We start from the raw sequence: 21,895 nt of genomic DNA on the forward strand, positions 1-21,895 counted from the left end.
ATTAGAGTCATTGCAGAGATGTATGGATGCAGCCCTCCAGGCTCATGGGAGTCCACTACACCATTACTATATTCTGTACTGTACATTATTTCTGTTAAGTGACAAGACTTTTGCCTAAGTAAAGTTAGACCTTACAGTCAAATAAATAAAAAACAATGCATGATCGTATTTTATCTGGTAAAATAAACATAATATATATAAAAACAAGTACTTGAAACTGTGCAATACAATTAGGTTTTACTACAAATTTGTCACTGTCAGCAGTCAAATTTGTTGAAGCCCTCACACAACCTTCTTACTTCAGGTTAATTGTCAACCGTTAGACTATGATATAGACTGCATTTCAACTGTTAACTGAAAAATACTATTTGCAGAATAACAGTAATAAATAAATGAATGTGAAAGCAGTAATAGACTCTTCATTGTAGTGTGTGTGATCTTTTAAGATGCTGCTATAAACCATTGCAGAATAACAAAATGGAATGTACAGTAGCTGTTGTCAAGCTACTCTGCTGCTTGCTAGATACTGGAAAAGCTACATTTGTATGAGCTACTCAAAAATGTAGCTAAGCTAGTAGCAAAGCTATTTGTAGCTAGCTACTCCCCAACACTGTATACTGTCAAGCCTGAAATTATTCGTAACCTAAGGGTAAAAATAATTTTGATCTTGAAGTTATGTAAGATTGACATTGGAAAGAACACCAGATCCTCAGCTGAAAGATCTCACTTTTCTTTGTGCGTGATGCAATAAAAAGTATATAAAAGTTAAATATAAAAGTTTAAAATAAGCAAGAAAATTAACATTTTCATGTTTTATTTTTGGTTGAAACAGACACTGTATACAATGCGTTTAGTGACAAAATTGACCATATTCAAGAAAAACAACAAATTAATGAATTTCTTAGCAAGGAAATATTAATCAAAAAGGTTATTAAATGTAAATTAAGTAGCATGCCATGGTATGCAGCATATTTAAAGTTTGCCTGATTGTGGAACCATGATTTTCAAGTATCTATAATGCAGATATCTGTTTTTTATATAAGAATCATGTTAATATGTCTCCTGATTTTTCACTTATTTTCAATTTAACATGCAATTACTTCAGTCCAAAAGTTTTTTAATTAAATTAAATTATGAGTTTGATACATGAATTTGGTACATTGAAAACACACTGGTGTAAAAAATGAGGCACTGCAGTTTCAAAAATATATTATAAACCTTTTAAAAGATCCCAAGCTTCTACAAAATGGCAGCATTATGGTGAGTCTCCAGCTTTTCAACTTCCTGTTGTCATAAAACCCTGGTAATAATAAATATATATATAAATAATAAGTAAAAAATAACCTTTCTAGTTTTTACTGCATAGATCAATGGTGTCCAAACCTGTTCCTTGAAGATCAATGACCAAACAGAATACATGAACTAGTTTTTCAACAGTTTCAATGCTCACTAGAATCTTGGAGAATTAGTTTTCTGCAGAGCAAATATGGGCAATTCTGACTTTGTCTATGTTTTTAAAATGGTGGTTGTTTTTAAATCATGCAGTAAAATTGAAAATTATCTTCATTACCTAAAGCCTAAACCAAACCATGTCTATGACCTGAGGCAATCAGGTAACAGGGTAAAAGAAAATGACTTTTTTAGTCTCACCCACCGATCTGGTTATGCATTGTTTTGCCGGAGTGACATACAGCATTTGGAAATTTGAATTTTATTTTTAAGGCTGTTTAATTGCAAATTTAATGCAATGTTTAAATACCATGTGCAGTTTCATGTTTAAATTATAATTCTCAATAAACACTCTAAAATAACATGGCTATAATAATGCAAGACTTATCGGGATGGGCCTTAATGACATTTTATTTTAATGTTCATGTCTCCATGGAGGACTCAGAAATTGCTGGACCACACTCTCCTCGGTTTCCACTAGAGGGAGAAAGAACATGATAGTGAGTGCTTGATTTACAGGATTCATTTACAAAATTAAACCAAATTAAAAAAGCACAGAAGCTGTCCACAGAAGACCAAAATAAACAAAACACGTTTGGACTTAGTCAAATGTTCCAATATTTAGAATAAAAGTCTCAGCGAGGTTGCATTTATCTGATGAGAAATAAAGTCATAAAACAAATCAAATAAAATATTATTGCATATAAAAAAAACTATTTTCAAATGTGTTAAAATTCATTCATTCATTTTCTTTCGGCTTTGTCCCTTTATTTATCAGGGGTTGCCACAGCGGAATGAACCGCCAACACTAAAATTGTTAATTTATTAATTTTAAAATCTAGTCAGTAATTTATTTCTGTGATGGCAATTCAAAATTTTCCACATTATTAATCCAGTCTTCAGTGTCACATGATCCTTCAGAAACCATTCAAATATGCTGATTTGGTGCTAAAGAAACATTTCATGTTAAATTTGGACAATTTTTACAATTCAAAAGGAACAGAACTAATTTGAAACATTATAAATGTTTTTGCTATCTCTTTCAAACAATTTACTTTAAGTTATTATTTTTTTTAAGTCAATGTCTTACCAGTGATCTCCTGTCTGATGTTAAGACTGAGCAAACGCTCAGCAATCACATCTGTTTCTTCCAAATGGGTAATATCATATCCAGTGTAGCCTCTTTCCTGAATGCAGTAGTTCATAAACCTACAGGTATAACAATATGCAATGAGTTCAAAATGCATATGATAAATATATCATCCATGTATATACCTCATTTAAAAGTTCATGTACCTGCCCCAGATTTCGTCTGTCCGCAGAATAATAGGGTTTCCCACCATGATCAGCAGGGCTTTTGCTCTTGTCACCGCCACATTGAATCTCTAGAGTTGAGAAAGACTTTGTTTTCTTTTGTCTTTTGTTGTGTTGTACAGTGTGTGAGATACTACTGCACCTTCTCATTCTTCAGAAACCCGATGTTGAATTTGTCATCCAAAATGATGTGCTCCTTGCTGCTGCGAACGGTTGACACAATGATCACTTTTCTCTCCTGGCCTTGAAACTCCTCCACAGAGCCAACCTATAAAATGCATTATTTTATTTATTTATTTTTTGCTTATGAGTGTGAGAGTGTGAACAAGACATAGGGATCTATCATACACTCGGCGCAGCGAGGTGCAAGACATGTATGGTGCAATTTCTTGCTATTTTCAGACAAGCGCAACTCTAATTTTCACATTTTGCGCCATGTTGTTTAAATAGCAAATCCATTTGCGTCATTTTGTGGACTCATGGGTGTTCCGGTCTAAAAATGAGGTGTTTTAAGGCGCATTGTTGGTGTGTTGCTATTGTAATAAACTGAAATAGACTGAAAAGCTTGTCTAAAGTCCAGCACAGAGTGCGTTAGTTATGCACCTATGCGGTCCAAAATCAGGCATTAAGAATAGAACCTGTGTTTGGATATAGCTCAGTTTTTTCACCAAATTTCATTATTATTGTTCTTTTATTTTGTTTGCTGGAAATTAAAACTGAATTTACAAATAGTTTTGAAACTAAATATGTAGGCTACTGGATGTCTTCAATGGAGTGTGAACCAAACTGTTTCCTTATTCACGAAAGTAAAGAAGTAAAGAGTAAAAGGGAAGTAAAGAAAAAGTAAACAGTTCAAATGGAGGAGGCTTAATTTTTATCCTCAAGCTGCAGATGATCTGTTTAACTGTTTTCTAGCTAGTGAAGCATTTTTCCACTTACAAATTCTGCCAGGTAAATAGTAAATATGCCATGGCATAATGTAACTGGTTCTTAAAGGAAATGGGAGATGAGACTTCAATGCACATTATGCTCAAAACTCATGCATAACTCATTTAGAGAATAAGCACGACCCTGTTAGATCATTGGCCTGGGCGGAGAGCGTATTTTTTCTGTCCTTAAAACAGCAAAAGTTGATTTGGACATGCCCTTAATGCTTTTGCACCATGTGCTTTAGACTTTGCGCCTAGATTGTTAAAATAGATCCCTTAGAGTCAAACCTTCAGCTCTTCAATGCCTGAGAGAGATTTAAGTTCCCTGTGAATCTTGATGGCCTGCCGGATTTTCTCCACCTTTAAAAATACAAACAATAAAGATTACAGTAAGGATAATCTGTAAGAAAAATTTAAGCTTGTCTGGAAAAAGAACTGTGAATAGATGTTTCTGTACTTCAAAAAATAATATGTACAAACTGTTTCTTAGATATACACCATCACCATCACAATAATACTGACCCCAATAGTTGAACAAGAGAGCATCTCTGCATAAAAAAAATATAAATATTGGAAACTTTGGGTAAAATATAGACCAACCCAATGGTTGGTTTAATATTTTTAATGACATCTTAATTCAACTGTTGGGTTGGGGGTGTTTTAATTAAACAGATTTGTTAAAAAGGTATTTTTATCTTCACCTGTTTCCTGTAGGGGGCGATGATGCCAATATCTTTGGGGGAGATTTTTGCAATCCCCTTCTTGGCCTGTGTCAGGAGCAGCTTTTTCAGGTAGTCCATGATTTTGTCGATTTCAGACGTGTTAAAAAAGGATGGGCTGGTTGACTCTCTCTCATCCTTTCCAACCACTCCATGGAAAATCACAGGAAAGCCCTGAAAATGCAGCACAGAGCAGAATGTGTCATCTCCTGAAAACAAAAAAGGTGAAAATCATGCTAAAATGATTAAGGAAATGCAATAATACGATCAACAAGGGGCCTTGGTATAACATCAGAATTACAAGACACAATGCCTTCACGAAAACCTCTAAAATCCCAAACTGTCCAATGTAACCATTGACTACCACCAAGTTTAACTTCACAAAGAAACTTCTGAAAGTTCTGACCTTCACATTACTTAGACTAGTGACTGCTGTCTGACACCCTATGAGAAGGAGTTAACTTACTAGAAATGCTCAAAAAGTTTAAGAGTTTAGATTGGGCAAGAGGTTGACTTGATTGAGGGCTAATTTTTCCTCATTCACAAATATTAAGACAAAAACAAGCCCCACATTTACAGTAAAAACACTTGAAATGGAAGTTAGTTTCATAAATATTATGAGAAGAATAATGTGACAATGACTTGCAGAGAAAATGAGACTCGTTGGTAAGTTCACTAAAGTGGTAAGCACAATAGAAAATATAAATTTTCATCAACTGTGTGATGCTATCATGTCACAATGAACCAAAACCTCTGAGGTATATTTTCAGTACCTTGTTGAATCTACGCTACAAAGGATAAAGCCAGTTCTGAAGGCAAAAGAGGGTCCAACCCGATACTAGTAAGGTGTACCTAATAAAGTGGCCGGTGAGTATATATCGTTTTCAGGATATTAGATGATTATATAATGAGTTTTTTTTTGTTATATCCCCCAGTCCTACGATGAACTATTTGCTGTGTCCCTATTCGCATACTTTCCATTCTAAATAGTATTCAAAAATAGAATTGGTACATCCCAAACCATAGTATGTTGAAAAGAGTATGCCAAAGGTTCCTGGATGGTTTACTACTTTAGGTAGAAATTCAATCTGTGAAATCTAACTGCTAATACTGGCCACAATATTGTTGTGTGTTGGACGTGAATTCAATTAGAACTACAAAATTCTGGTAAAAAAAAAAAAAAAAAGTTTTGAAAAACTGCAAACATGGTGGACACACAAGGCCAACCATCAAGTAGAGAGGCTTTGTTAAAGTTGTTTGAATGACTATGAATTAATATGTGGACAACTGGAAAATATTTCAATCACATTTTACATGTTATATTTTATCTACAACAACAATGTAAACTTATATAAAGACATGTTTGGAAATTAACTTTTAAAAGCATAATCAGCCAAAACCCTGAGGAGATTTCTCTGCATGAAAGACTTGCGAATGGCAGATTATCTTGGTGCTGCTTCTCTAATAAAGTAGGTAGTTAAATGTGAAGGAAATGTGGATGATGTGTCGAGTTGACTAACAGGGGACGTAACTAAGCAACATAACGGTCTGTTAATGAGGAAGCAGTATGTCCCCATGCGTACTCTTCTTCTACACACTCAAAAGCATGTACTTTTTCTTAACAAGAAAGTATACTTTTAGGACAAATTAAAGTATAAGTGTAAAAAATTTGGATGCAGTCTATGGATCTGTGTTGTAATTGCTGCTTAATCTGAAAGCATTTCTGTTTGAGGGCACCCAATGGCTTTTGGAACAGATTTACTACTGCAAGAAGTACAAGACAATCATAGCTCTGCGTAATCATGTTCATGATTTCATTTCAATGAATCACCCAGCCAGGTTACCATGCATTTCTTTATAATGATAAACTTGCAGGCAAAGGGCAGAGTATCAAACATAATCTGTGTCTTTAAAGGGATCAAACATAGGGAAAACAAGTTCAACACATTCCATAATTTGGATAGGCCTCTTCTTAGGACATTTTATTCTTCTTTTATTGAGTCTCTTTTACCTTTTGTAGTAATATGCTGGTGTAGTAATTTGAGGATGACAAGTAAAAACAGACTTTTAAAAACTGTTCATCTAACTCAAAAGATTTTGGGCACAAATCTTAACAGTATTGGACATGTGTATGGGGTGAGAGTCATGAAGAAGGCTATGTCCATTTTAGCAGATGAAAACCATCCACCTTATTCAAAGTTTTGCCTCCTGCCATCAGGCAGAAGGTATACTTATTCTAGACAGACAAGGTCCAACAGATATTTTCGTTCATTTGTTCCAACTGCTGTTGAGTTACTTACCAAGCTTTAAGTTGTATGCTTTTTTTATTTTATTTTTTACTTGATTATGATTAATTTTATTGTTTACTTTTAGTTCTATGTTGTCGAGTGTGACCTGTTACTGTTAACTGTCGGCTATTGCCGCAAACCTAGTTGCGCTTTGGGTACAATAAAGACATTCCAATTCCATTATTGTATTGTTCTGGGTGAATAAACCAACTTAGCTTAGAGTAATGTGTTGACAATCTTGTGTGATTTATCATGTTTGTGTGTATGGGATATGTCATACTCTTTTAGGCAGGTGTTCCCACGTGCAGTACTGACGGGAGCTGATCTCATCTGCACATGCCTTCAGTTCATTATCATAGAACAACTCGTTAGGAACCTTCAGAATGGATGGATGAGATCTGGAGAAACAGAAAGAAAGATGGAATTGGGAATTAGAGATATGGCTAGATTACTATTTCATTCATTCATTTTCCTTTGGCTTAGTCGATTTAGTCAGCATAGTTATTTATCAGGGGTTTCCACATCGGAGTAAACCGATAACTATTCCAGCATATGTTTTATGCAGAGGATGCCCTTCCTGCAGCAAGCTAGTACTGGGAAACACCCATACACTCTCATGTTCACACACATAAACTCATACAATACAGCCAATTTAGTTGATTTAATTCACTTATACCACATGTCTTTTGACTGTGGGAGTAACTCGAACTAGCAACCATCTTGTTGCGAGGCGTCAGTGCAAACCAATGAGCTGCCCTAGATCACTATTTTGTGGCCCTAAAACATATTTACACACTGAATTGTCATTTAAAATGTCAGACATTTCTACATGTGACTATTCTGGATTTGGCCTTTCCCAATCTATTTTACTTAAATGTTCCAAACTATATATTAAGTCATAAATAAAAAAAAAAACTCACCAATTTCTTCCCATATTAATTTGCGGCCAGGCCATTGAATTTAATTTCAATGCTATTTCTCATACCTGCAATACATATCACTGTTGCCAAGCAAATTAAGCAACTTTTTTGTACTAATCCTGGCTACAATTCAAGTCAACACATCTAAATCAAAAAGACAAATGACTCTGGTATGTCTCATAAATAACCGTTTGCAGTCTGGTCTAGGAATTTTTGTAACTTCTTCTATAGATGAAATCTTTTCCTACATTTATGAGAAAACCTTGGGGCCCCTGTACTTATGTTGAGTTGTACTGTGTCAAGCTGTTCTTACAGCGTCTATTAAATAAGTTCTAGTATCTAATAAAGAGTAACTAGTTTTTAATGATTAAGTACAAAAATCTAATGCATAATAACTATTATCTAATAAACAAGCAATTCATAAGCACTATTCATTCTTTCATTTATTTATTTTCTTTCCAGCTTGGTCTTATTAATCAGTTGTCGCCACAGCAGAATGAATCGCCAACTTATCGCAACAGATGCACTTTCAGCTGCAACCAGTCACTGGGAAACACCCATACACACTCAATCACACACATACACAATCGTTAGCATCCAAAATCTACTACTTGCGTATGTACTACATTTGAATTTGACACGACTGTAAGAAAAGTCTGTTCTATATGATATGAATGCGAGTATGAATGGAACTCGGCTCGGAAGTACAACATCTGCCATTTGTCAGTTGCATCACTTCAGTCCAATTCAGAAATCCTCTCGTGTGGCATCATGGGATAGAATTAGCATCCATTGGATGCGCAGGTCAGAATCTCCCTGGAATTAGGTTCTCCAGGTACTTCTCACATATGTTTTTTTGAATACTATGAGCTTAGAAATACAACTCGGCTCACATACTGTTTTTAGCGAACTACAGTGTATCCAGAAAGTACTTATTTCGCTTCACTCTTTCCACATTTTTATGTTACAGCCTTATTTCCAAATGGATTAAACTTATTTATTTCCTCAAAATTCTACACACAATACCCCATAATGACAATGTGAAAACAGATTTTTTGAAATTGGTGCAAATTTATAAAATTATAAGCAACTCTGTACAGCCATTTCTAGATCTCACTAGAGATGTCAATTAGGATTTAGGTCTGTAGGGATAGTATTAGCCTGGTGATGAGCGGTGCCTGGTTATCTCCAAATGTAACGCCTAGCATTCACTCCAAAGAGTTCAGTTTTAGTCTCATTAGACCAGAGAATTGTTTCTTATGGTCTGAGAGCCCTTCAGATGCCTTTTGGCAAATTTCAGATGAGAAGTAGCTTCAGTTTGGCCACTCTACCATACAGGCCTGATTGGTGGATTGCTGTTAAGATGGTTGTCCTTCTGTAAGGTTCCCCTCTCTTCACAGAAGAACGCTGGAGCTCAGAGAGAGTGACCATCAGGTTATTGATCACCTCCCTGACTAAGGCTCTTCTCCCCCGATCACTCAGCTTAGATCTAGGAAGAGTCCTGGTGGTTCTAAACATCTTCCACGTATGGATGATGGATGCCACTGTGCTCAATAGAACTTTCAGAGCAGCAGAAAATTTTCTGTAACTTTCCCCAGCCATGTGCCTCGGGACAATTCTGTCTCGGAGGTCTACAGAAAATTCCTTTGTCATCATGGTTGGTTTGTGCTTTGACATGCACTGTCAAACCTGGGACTTTATATAGAGAGGTACACCTTTTCAAATCAAGTCAGAATTTACCACAGATGAGCTCCAATTAAGCTGCTGAAACACCTCAAGAATGAACAGTGGAGACAGAAAGTACCTGAGCTCATTTTAGAGCTTCACGGCAAAAGCTGTAAATACTTATGTGCATCTGATTTTTCAGTTTTTTTTTTTTTTTTTTTACAACAATTTCAAAAAATCTGTTTTCACAATGTCATTATGGGGTATTGTGTGTAGAATTCTAAGGAAATAAATGAATTTAATCCATTTTGGAATAAGGCTGCAACATAAAAAAATGTGGTCAAGTCAAGCGCTATAAATACTTTCTGGATGCACTGTATATAGTATAGAAGTATGCAATTTTGGATGCACCCATCAAGTTCATGGAGTGCATGAGTTGTAGCATTCAAAGCTGACCATCATGTAGTATGAAGTAGAGCTGAAAACCACTGAAGTGAATCGAGACAATTAAAACAATTGTTTATGAAAGATAAGCGTGACGCAGTACAAAAGCAGCAGAGCATTTATTATGACACAGTCGACCATTTCCACTTCCTCTCATGACCACAAAGGGAAGAATCAGCACTGTTATATCATTTTTTAGGAATTATAAACCATTTTAAGTCCAATTTGCTAAAATTGTTTTTGGTGTTGGCCTGTTTTCTGTACAAACCAAATCGGAAATCGAGCGTATGTAATGCAATTATCATAGAGACACAGGACAAGGTTGCTTACATTCATTGCTACTTTCTTTTGAACATTTAACAAAACATTTGGTAAAACATTCATTCATTCATTATCTTTTCCTCTTAGTCACTTTATTAATCAGGGGTTGCCACAGCGGAATGAACCACCAACGTATTCAGCACATGTTTTACGCAGCGGATGCCCTCCCAGCTGCAACTTAACACTGGTAAACAACCATACACATTTCTTCACACACATACACTATGGCCAATTTAGTTTATTCAAATCACCCATAGTGCATGTCTTTGTACTGTGGAGGAAACCGGAGCACCTGGATAAACCACCGCAAACACAGGGAGAACTGGCAAACTCCACACAGATATGCCAACTGACCCAGTCAGGGCTTGAACCAGCGACCTTCTTGCTATGAGGCAATCGTGCTACCCATTGCGCCATCGTGACACTTTGGTGAAACATGAGTCTAGAGGTTTTTGAATATTGTAATAAAAAATCTTACATACTGTGCCTTTAATGAGTCATACAATTAGTCAATTAAGTCTAGTAAATGTGTTCTATAGCTTATTCACTTTACCTGTAGTTCTGCAGCAGTTTAGTGACGTAACGGTTGTCGAACCCTGTATCACCCTTCTGATAAAGTTCATTTTGTGTCATCAGCCTCTCCAGCAATGAAAGACCTACAAACATGTCAAATTATAATGTACAGTTTACGGAGTGTGTACTGTATGTGTTGCTGTATAAGTATGTACTGATCTCACCTAGTCCATATTTAATGGCAAAGGGAGATCTCAGGATTGGCCCCAGTTGTTTGGGGTCTCCAGCCAGAACAAGCTGTCCAGTCTCAGCATTGAGCAGTCCTACAAACAATGATAAGACAGAGAAATGACTTATCTCAAATAAAAAAACTCTAGGTGTTGATGTTACTGTATATTGTTTGGGGTTTCACCTGCCACACTGATGACGATCTCTGGCTCCACAGCATGACCAGCTTCATCCACAAAGATGTGAGAAAAATGGCCTACAGGAAAGCCTCCACTAACCAGCCTATCAACAAGCATGCACTTTATCTATGATGTGTACAGTATGCGAGAGAGAGTGAGCTTTTAGTGTGTTTGAAAGACAAAGCATTTTACCTGCCGGCAGTGACCAGAGTGCAGACCACGATCTTGTAGGGCATTAGATCCTCTTTACATGGAAAAATAATATTTTCTCCTTCCACATTACTGTTGTTCTGAACACAAACAACACATTAAACATAAAATTGTTTGCAACTTTGTTTTCTCAAAATGTGTGGTTCATTTAATAAAGTATTCTAAAACGGTAATAAAACATTTCTGCATTTCACAGCTGATTCCTGTACTGTTGAAATGGGAATAACTCCTATTTATTCCTATTTATTATTATATTCCTATTACTATATTTACTATTATATTTGTTAAAGATTTCTACAAGTTCGATAGTCATTAAATAAGTTACCCACCCTGTATACATTTAAGTATATTTTATATACTTTTTTAATACTGCTTGGAAATTGGCTTACTTTTACATTTATAAAAGCATACTTTTAAAAGCACATTAGGTAAAATAATAGTTAACTTTGAGTACACTAGTTTTCAATACACTGTCATTACACTACAAGTATAGTTTTTTCAATATACAGTATTTTTATTATATTTTTATATTCTTTTTTTGGTCATACTTTACTTAAAGGTGCAATTCTGGCTATTAACAAACCATTAACTACGACTTCAATAAACTAATTTGCGGTTTATTAATTTTTATTAAGGTATTAGTTCATTACTTCATAAGTACAAACAAACCATAGACATCTTAATAATAAGCTTAGAGGGTAATCGGAAGAATTGATACATAAACTACAGTAAAAAATTTTGTTAATAAAACAAGTGTACATTTGTTTTATTTAAGTGAACTTAACTTATACAGTAGATTACTACAGTATTTATATATGATATTATAATTTACTCATGAGTTAAGAAATCCAATCTCAAAAATATAATTTTACTACTTGTGTTTATATTTGACTATATATAAATTTTACTTTAATATGCTTATAAAACATAAGCATAACATAAGCATAAAGATTAAATGATAATTAATTACTATTATTTGTATGTATATATATATATATATATATATATATATATATATATATATATATATATATATATATATATATATATATATATATATATATATATATATATATATAATATATATATATGTGTGTGTGTGTATATATGGCCATTTGGTGATTTCAGTTATCATATTCAGTTATCAGTGACATGCACTCTAAACACTCTATAAAGTGCCCATGTCTCGAGGTTGTTTAGTAGGATGCGATTTAGTTTCTATGTGTGATTTGATTGGACAAGAATCTAATTCAGGTCCAATTCTTCTCAGCCAATCCCCATAGACAAGAAAAAAGCACATCATGATTTTGCCAAGTACAATGTGATCCTGGATTAATATCTATGTTGATCCTGGAACATCATTTTTGTGTTCGAAAATGTAATTCATAGCTATTCCCTACCTCTAAACCCAACTATAACTGTAAATAATTCCCATGTAGACATTCATAACCCTAACTATAAGCCTAAACTTAACATAAATGGTGTCCAGGGCTTAATTTGTATCAGAGCACGCCGGTTCCGGATTTGGCACCTCTTAAATCTGATCCGGCACTTCATGTTACCAATCCTCCTCCTCACCCGCCCTCCTCCCCCGGCCGCTCTTCACTTTCACTTTGTTCCAAGACACCCCAACACTCTTCACTTTAGTCCACAACACCTTTACATCCTAGGATAGCATGCCGAATCCATTACCACAATCTGTTCTGGGACCTCACAATTCACAAATTAAGCACTAACGGTATGCCTTAATTTTGATTGGCTGATTGGAATGTTGTTTAAGGAACAACATAGATGTTAATCCAGGAACTGGATTACTTGGTAAAATCAAGTTGGTGACAAGAAAAAAAAAAAAGTAGGGATGCAATTTGAAGGAAAATCACAAGTAAAAGTACCAATACATCATATATATCATATACAAAATATATTTTTTTATTCACCTAGCATTTTAAGAAATAGAAAAATAATACAATTAAATTCAAGCAAAATATTGCAAAAAAAAAAAACACAAACTACAAAATCTTTATAAAATTAGAAATTTTTTTTGTATCTCTTGATTTTTGCTATTTTTTTATTTTTTGTTTAATATTTTCTCCTAACATATACATTTGGGATACTAATCTGGGCCTTTATTGTGAGTTATTTTGTAAGATTATCTCTTTTTTGTTCATGTACCTTTAATAATTCATTAATTCACACAAGCACTAACCTCTAGTACTTTAGGGATCTCTTTTGGATTGCGTGAGCTAGCGTAGATTCTGTATATGTTCCGTGCATCAACATGTTGACTAGTAATCAACTTTTCACCCAGTTGATCAGCAGCACTGTTAGATGGAGCACAAGCAAGAATACGGGCACCACCTGTATTCTTCTCCACCTGAGAGATGAAAAATACAGAGCAAAAAGCAATCACAAAAGATGCTATCTTTTGTAAGTACACATACAATACACATACTGTACACAACGAGATGATCTACTACATGCAGGTGTATCTTTTGAGTGCGTGTTTGGAGTTTGCATTATGATAACCAGTATTACCTGTTTGATGGCCTCCACTATCGTGACTGTTTTACCAGTGCCAGGAGGTCCAAAAACCAAATATGGTGCTGGTTTGGATGTACCGGCCACAATGTTGCACACTGCAGTCTTCTGTTCAGGGTTCTTTTCAAGCTTTTGATCAAAGAGTCTAGAGACACATAAACACACGTATAAAACCTGAAATACTCCATAATGTATGAACAAAATACGATTTTGTAGTATATTTCAGCACAAATAGGTCTTACTGACCTCAGAGCCGATGGAGACACAGGGTTCAGGCGTCTTGAGGCCACAGGGAACAGCACATCTTTGAGGTGGTGCTGGACCACCATATGAACTGCTCTGTGTTGCAGTCTCAATGGAAGACGGTTGATTGTAAACTCCACACTGAATTTCATATTGTCTATGAATCGTTCAAGCAGCCTTTACACAGAGAACATACACATGCATACACTTTAAAAACAAATGCAGGGTTCCACACAACTCATTCATGTTGTCTCAACACAAATCGATTAAGTTAACTTAACAAATTGGATCGAAAATAAAACAATTAAGTTCTCAAAAATCAAAAAAATTGTGTTATATTAGCTCATTTTAAATAAGTTGTTTGAACAAGCTGCAAAAATTATTTTTGAGTGTACATAACATACATATAGTTGTATTGAAATGTTTTGTAAACAAATTAAAGTAATGCAAAATATCCAAATGAACATGGCAAATATTTGTCAATGGCAAGTCAGTATTCAGTCTAGTCAAACGATCCTTCACATATTGTACTGATATGTACTGGTGCACGTGTCTATTTCTTCTAATTTGCAGTGTTGAAGGGATTTATTATTTATGGTAGTTCAGTGACATCTCTTAATTTCAGAGAATTTCACTTAAAGGTGCAGTAGGTGATCTGCCAAAATGCTAACTGCTTAGCATATTACCTTTGGATGGAGGGGAGGGACTGTGATTCAAAGCCACGCCTCCTGAAATCGCAAATGCGCGCAATGCGCCACAATAGCAGACAACCCACTGGTTCATGTCATTTGCCAGTTAGAAATGTAACAGTTAGTTAGTGTTTGGCCGGCGACGTGCAGGAATTACATTTATTACTAAGCCATACTTACATGCTATTTCAGAGCGAATATTCAGAGTAGCGTGGTAAACAGTATAGAAAGGCTGTCCTTGTTCAAAAATGAATTAATGTGAATATAAATGTAACTTCAGCTCAATAAAGCAGGTTAGGCAGGATAGCGCTATTTACTGATGTTTTGTTGTTAAACTAAATAAAAATCCACATCATCGATGCTGTCAAAGGTCCCTGATAAAATTGAAAAAAATCACATCAATCTTTCGCCGGGAGATTTCATTGGCTGAACAACACGTCTGTGCGTATAAGCCATTTATAAAACAACACAATCTAACATAAGCTTAGCCTGACTATAATAGTTTTTAAAACATAACATTACCTGTCTAACAGCAATATTTCAGCTATGGTGTTGTCCTTACTCCAGCATGCAAAAGTTACTCCAATATTGATTCAGGATTTTCAAAAGTTTCAATACAGCATACAGGAAGATGTTGGCCCGAAAATATTTAATTGGATGAACATTTTTTAGTTTTATGCCTTACCCCGAATATAAAAGTACATAAAAACACATTTAGATCACTTACTTTAATCAGTACTAGTGGACTGTGAAGAGACTTTTAACCAGCACAACAAAAATGTTTCTGAAGACAATCACCTACTGCACCTTTGAGTGTAATTTAAAAACATTTTCTGTAAAGCTGATTTGAAACAATCAGTGTTAGGTAAGTTACATCAAAAAAGTAATGAATTACGAATTACATCATTATAACTGAATTAAGATGACATTTTTAATGAATGTGCTTTCAAAAGTAATTGAATTACTCAAGTTATGTAATTATTTGCCACAATGTGACATAAAATGTATATAAATAACAACACATAGGCAATAGAAATTAAACTTGTCTATTATTTGTTATTATTCTAAATGTTTATAGGCTGACCGCTCTTCTCATTTTTTTAGTTAAAATTTAGCTTTCTTTTGTTCTAATGACACCGGTCATAAAATCTTCACACCTCATACCTTTTGGAGAAGCCCAGTTTGACCTGATCCAGTTCTACTCTGTGGACATAGCCCTTGTATTTGGTCACATTTGAGTTCTGAAGCTCCTCGCTCTTTGTAAGAAGTAGGTGATCTCCTCTCAGGACTGAAGGCCTGTTCTCTGAGACACCAGGGAGCTTTAACACAAGATATACACAATTAGATCTCAAAACATTAGCATCTCCAACAATTATGACACTACTTAAAGGGATGTTCGTTTAAAAATATATACAACAATAATAATTTGAATTGTTTATTCAAACTCCTATTGTTTAAAACCTGTATTAGTTTCTTCCTTTTGTTGAACACCAGTGGAGAAATGTCGGTAACCAAACACTGTACCTGTATGTTACCCATTTTTTAACTTTTTAACCCACTTTTATAGTACTTAATTTATACAGCTGGAGTCAATGTTTACCATCAACTGTCTCAGTACCATCATTCTTCTCATACAGTTGAAGTCAGAATTATTAGCCCCCTCCCCCCTTGAATTTTATTTTTCTTTTTAAAATATTTCCCAAATTGTTTAACAGGGCAAGGAATGTTTACAGCATGTCTGATAATATTTTTTTTCTCTGGAGAAAGTCTTATTTGTTTCATTTTGGCTAGAAAAAAAAAAACGTTTTTTTTTTTTGTTTTTTGTTTTTTTTAAACACAAGTACAAAATTATTAGCCCCTTTAAGATATTTTTTTTCAATAGTCTACAGAACAAACTATCATTATAAAATAACTTGCCTAATTGCCCTAACCTGTCTAGTTAACCTAATTATCATAGTTAAACCCTTAAATGTCACTTTAAGCTGTATAAAAGTGTCTTGAAAAATATCTACTCAAATATTATTTACTGATATGGTGGCAAAGATAAAATAAGTCAGTTATTAGAAATAAGTTTTTAAAACAATTATGTTTAGAAATGTGTTCAAGAAATCTTCTCTTTGTTTAACAGAAATTTGAAAAAAAAAAAAAAACAGGGGGTCTAATAATTCAGGGGGGCTAATAATTCTGACATCAACTGTAGATTCATTTGTGAACAAAAAATGTTCTGTTTTATTGTAAATGTAATTTGGCTGTTATTAAGCAAATTCAGTTCCCTACAAAATGACCCAAAATATAATATTTATTTCCAAATAGAGTTACTAGATCTATTGCAGAAAAACTAAATATTGCATTGTAATTCATTTTAGTTTGTGCACTAGTTGGACACCATTATCAGGGGATTTTTGGCTTATTAGGCATGCTGAATCTGTCTATTAGTGAATAAGATAACTCTGTCCAGGCTGTTTGTTTTAGCAAAAGTGTCAACACAGGAGAAGAAAAATTGACTGTTTTCATATTGGGTCTTTAAACTGCAAGATTGAACAAACCACACCATTTAAGTATCCACTGCTCATGTACACTCTTGTTTACAGAAGTTAGCCATTAGTTTCACTTTCTCCATGACATCATGCATGTGATTAAAGACAGAAGCAAAGATTTGTTAGGAGGTAATGTTTAATCAGACATGTTTGTTGTCTGTGCCTTGTGACTTTTCTTGTGGCTTCTCAGTAAGCATTGGGAAACACTCTCTCATTGTGGTGTGACCCAAGGGTCCATTTTAGGTCAAGTTCTTTTTTTCAATCTATATGCTTCTCATGGATGCCCTTTTAACTCTTTCCAACAGGACAGGGTTCAGACAAATGTAAGAAATCATTGTTACATTTAATTGAAATAGTTTGCCTCTGAGATTTGTACATTTGCTGGCCAGTTTTAATACTGCTTTCAAATCTTTTCAAGTCTTCTCTGGCTTTTGATTAAGGTCAATTATAATTTTATAATGTTTTTTTTTCATTGTTTTCTTTTTTTTCATATGATGCATGTGTTTTTTTCTTGTGTTTTTCTTGTAAAGCACTCTGGCACAACTCGGTTGCTTTTAAATTTACTATAGGAATGCATTTGGACTTTTATGCTCTTTTCTTGTGACATGAACAGAAAATGACACATGGCTATGACAAAAAAATTGTGCAGTCTGAACCAACACACTAACCCACACTTTAATAACAAACAGTAAGAGACTGCCCCTCACCTCTAAGACCAGCAGTTTTTTATCTCGATCCCTCACCATAGACACATCCTTTTTGTTATATCTCTTGATGTCCATACGCATCTGATCCTCCTCCAGGTACAGAAGCAAATCAAAGCGGTCCATATAGTTATTAAAACTCAAATCACTCTCCAGAGTTAACCTACAAATCAACAAATGCACAAATAAAACAGTAGCAATGGCTTTTTAATCTATATGTTCATACAGAGAACTTCTTACTGGATAGGTATGGAACGATAACCAGTTTCAAGGTTTACCACGGTTTGGAAAAGTGAATGTTTTATAACCGCTAATACTTTCTGTTATAGCATGCCTAAGGTATATGTAAGTTTTGTAATGTGTTTTTTAATGTGTTGTAAAGAAATCTGTGTTTCTGAAACTGAAAAAAAAACATAGCAGAAGTCAATGATTTATTTGAATTATTTAGCCTGACATGCTTACAGTACCAATATATTTAATTGTTTCCTAAAATAAAATACATTGTGGTCAATTGTGAAAAATAATGTTGTTTTTTCTTAAAAAGAACTTATTTTAGAGCAGTAATCTCAATACCGTGAAACTGTGAAACCGTGATATTTTTATCAAAGTTTATTATACCATCAGAAACTTATACCGGTCTATGCCTAGTATTACTGAGTAGCCAGCAGTATGATCTAATTTAAACAAAAAATATCGACCACTCACTGATGTTCCTGAAGCTGTTTTCCAGAAGAACGGTTGCCTTTCAGGACTTCAATTAAGGCAGAGGTGTAAGAAGGACAATTGTAGTTGTCCAGTGGCACCACAAATTTCAGGAAGTTTTGAGAAGAGCTGCAGATGAGAGGGAAAAACAAGGCAAAAGACTGATTTCAGCATAAGTTTACACACAATTCACTATAGTAGCCTTAGTAGCTTATAGCCACTATAGGACAGCTTAAATAGCACTAGATTTAACTTTTTTCTTTCTTTCTTTGCACCATTCATTAAAGTAGCATCATGCATTCTATGCACATCCATGTGAACTTAATCCATTTGAGTAAAAGAAGCAATTTCAGCAAAGTAAACCTCAATAAATGATGAGAACTCAAACCAACTGAGTACTGTAAAACCCAATAAGTTAAGGCAACTCAAATCGTTTGAGGAAACCGATTGCTACAAACCATTTGAGTTAAAAAACGAATCTATACGAGTAATGTGAACTTGCTCCATTTAAGTTGAAGTAATGAGTTCTTTAATTAACTCGTTACCTTCAACACTGAGTTCAAAACTCTTTTCAAACGAATAGAATGAACTTTCAGTCAATTTTGAGTTAACTACACTCACTTCATTTGATAAAGTTGATTGTTGGGTTTACAGTGTATCATTCTTACCACATCCCAAAGGAGCTCTTCTGGACTGTGGTCATAAAACATGAACAGAGTCAGCGATTATAAATTGTGGCATCTAAAGAATGCTTAATTGTTACCGAGGTCCAAAGTGTGCTAAGAAAATTTTATCAACACCTTTACACTAACAACAGTCAGAACCATTGAAATAGCAAGTAAGATGGTTCCATGCTGTCATGTTGTTTGCACTAAAATTCTTGACCTACCATGCACATTTCCCTAAAAAAACGAGACCATGCAACCTTTTTCCAATATTCTACAGTGCATTTTTTTTTGAGCCTGTGAGCATTGTTGCCTCAGTTTCAAGTGTTTAGTTGTTAAAGCCCTCCTGCTTCTGCCTGTTTTGTGCATTCAGAGATGGCTTTCTGCAGTCTACGGTTGTACTTGTAAGGAGGGCTATTTGAGTTACTGTTACCTTTGTATCAACTTAACCAGTCTGGCCATTCTCCATTGACATCAACAAGAACTTGCCACTCACTGGATATTATTTCTTTAAACCCTAGAGATGCCTCTGGGTGAAAATAGTAGATCAGCAGTGTCAAAAAATTCTAAGACTAGCCTGTTTGACAACCCTACCACATTGAAAGTCAAATTTCTTCCCCATTATGATGGTCCGTTTAAACTTCAGCAGATCATATTGATCACGTTTCAATGCCTAAATACAATGATTGACAATGACAAGTAATCAGGGCCCGGATTTTCAAAAGGTTTAATGCGGATAAAATTGATCCAGATTTAGTAATCCTGTTTTTGCGATCCATGATCACGTAATCCAGCTTACTTTTTGAGTCAGTTTTTCAAAGCAACATTGGATTGGATCAATCTGATCCGGATAGGAACTTTTCAGGATCACTAAATCTGGATTACCAGTGCTCAATCACAATGTAGATGGATAGATAGGCCTATGTAAAGAGCAACAAGTAGAATAGCCAGTGTGGGGTAAATATAACTTTATTTTTATTTGAAATGAAAACTAAGAAAATTTTATAAATAATAAAAGCAAGAAAAACCCCACCCCATCCACTTCCAGCAGTCCGCTCATCTGAGATCTACAACACTGTACATTGAGGATATTTCTGCCCAGTCTCTTTCTGCAATTCTTGAAAGTGATTTAAAAAATCAGGCATTGCCATTCTTTGAATTTTTTGTTATTCTGTAATCATTGCATGCATCACTAATAAATATTCTAAACACAAAAATACTTTCCATTGTGATGAATATATATATCAATTTGTAACAGAATAAAATGAATTGTTTTGGTAAATTTTGACAGCTGTTTGCTGTTTGGGGGATTATTTTATGAGGCCAAACTCTTTCTATTATGCTGTAGGCCTATACTGAAAGGCTAAATACGTTAAAGCCAATAATCACTATACATAGCCTGACAGATGAACAAATAAAATTAAAACCTTATGAATAAATAGTATATCTCGTAAGATACTACATGATCCAAATATAGTTTTATTTAATAATTTTTTAAAGTTTTCATTACATTTTGGGCATGAAATCCACGCTAAACCCACCCTTCTGATGGGATCAGTTTAATCCAGGTTTTTTGGATCAAAGTGATCCAAATCCTACAAAAAAGGTCTGAAAAACCCAAACTAATATGTAGGGGATCAACCTACGTTTAATATCGATCAGGGATTAATTAGCTCATTTCAATGAATCGGATCCTGAAGATTCGAATCATTGATTCGACTCAAATGAGTCAGATTGAATCAGATCAAAAGATTCACACGTTATCTACCATTTGTCCCGCAAATAGAAGACATCGTATCTTACCAATCTTGTTTATATTATTTACGTGGCCAACGATCATAACATAACACAGTATTGGGTTAACTTTTAGCAAGGTAACAAGATCTACAGCTCGAGGCAATGACTTAGTAGCACATAAACAAGAACACAGTTCTTACAAAATGAGTACAAAGATTTATTGAGCTACACTACGATACATGAAACTAACTACGTAATAAGCAAACAACAAACAAACACACACACACACATTCACACATACACACAGAGGCAGTTCAGAGGATGCACGCGCTCGTGAATGGCTGTTGTCCTGGGTTACCTAGGTGACGGACTGCTGAGAGTCAGTTTCAAGTGGTGCTCGCTGCAGAGCCATTTGGGCGAGCTGAGCTCCAGCGAGGGGGAGCTTGAGCTTGAGCTCCACCTTTTTTGCACTTCTTCTACGAGTGATGTCACTGGGGGTAGGATTAGGGGTGGGGTTGGTGTACGCATTAAAACAGCTTACAGGAGGCAGAGCGAGAGCTCATGCTCCCCCTCGCTGGAGCTCAGCTCTGCTCAAATGGCTCTGCAGCGAGCACCCTCTCGTCGGTTTTGCGGAAGTTCGTGCAGTTTCGTGAGTCCCGAAACTTAAGAGGTTTGCGTGGAAGTTCGTGGTGACCCAATCGCGTGGTGGCGCGGTGTCCGGGCAGGCGAAAGGGGGCAGAGAGCAAAAGCATGCGCAAGCTAGCTGATGCAAAAAGCAAAGTTTCTTTGTCGCAGGGCTTTTTTAAGTGACCTGGTCTGGTTCGTCCCCATGGCACTGTCTGCCAATGAGCAGTTGGCATAAAGGGCGGGGCCACGCCCCGTACTGACGTAGGAAAGGTCA

General features: G+C 35.2%; 1 protein-coding gene across 1 annotated transcript in view; it reads right to left on the reverse strand.

Moving 5' to 3' along the window:
* Nucleotides 1-1,698: 1,698 nt before the first annotated feature.
* mov10b.1 (Mov10 RNA helicase b, tandem duplicate 1) overlaps nucleotides 1,699-21,895 on the reverse strand; it is a 28,108-nt gene continuing 7,911 nt past the window's right edge. Inside the window, exons 6-22 of the mRNA NM_001044342.2 lie at nucleotides 18,596-18,721; nucleotides 17,894-18,053; nucleotides 15,814-15,968; nucleotides 13,964-14,137; nucleotides 13,715-13,862; nucleotides 13,386-13,553; nucleotides 11,162-11,259; nucleotides 10,975-11,072; nucleotides 10,787-10,885; nucleotides 10,603-10,705; nucleotides 6,980-7,097; nucleotides 4,394-4,585; nucleotides 3,981-4,052; nucleotides 2,906-3,031; nucleotides 2,746-2,834; nucleotides 2,540-2,658; nucleotides 1,699-1,926 (exon numbers count right to left, since the gene is read on the reverse strand). Coding sequence (NP_001037807.2) covers nucleotides 1,865-1,926; nucleotides 2,540-2,658; nucleotides 2,746-2,834; nucleotides 2,906-3,031; nucleotides 3,981-4,052; nucleotides 4,394-4,585; nucleotides 6,980-7,097; nucleotides 10,603-10,705; nucleotides 10,787-10,885; nucleotides 10,975-11,072; nucleotides 11,162-11,259; nucleotides 13,386-13,553; nucleotides 13,715-13,862; nucleotides 13,964-14,137; nucleotides 15,814-15,968; nucleotides 17,894-18,053; nucleotides 18,596-18,721 — 2,107 coding nt within the window. The 3' untranslated portion in view covers nucleotides 1,699-1,864. The remainder of the gene's footprint in view (nucleotides 1,927-2,539; nucleotides 2,659-2,745; nucleotides 2,835-2,905; nucleotides 3,032-3,980; nucleotides 4,053-4,393; nucleotides 4,586-6,979; nucleotides 7,098-10,602; nucleotides 10,706-10,786; nucleotides 10,886-10,974; nucleotides 11,073-11,161; nucleotides 11,260-13,385; nucleotides 13,554-13,714; nucleotides 13,863-13,963; nucleotides 14,138-15,813; nucleotides 15,969-17,893; nucleotides 18,054-18,595; nucleotides 18,722-21,895) is intronic.

Source organism: Danio rerio, chromosome 8, assembly GCF_052040795.2.
Source record: "Danio rerio strain M-AB ecotype USA chromosome 8, GRCz13ab, whole genome shotgun sequence".
NCBI classification, from domain to species: Eukaryota; Metazoa; Chordata; class Actinopteri; order Cypriniformes; family Danionidae; genus Danio; species Danio rerio.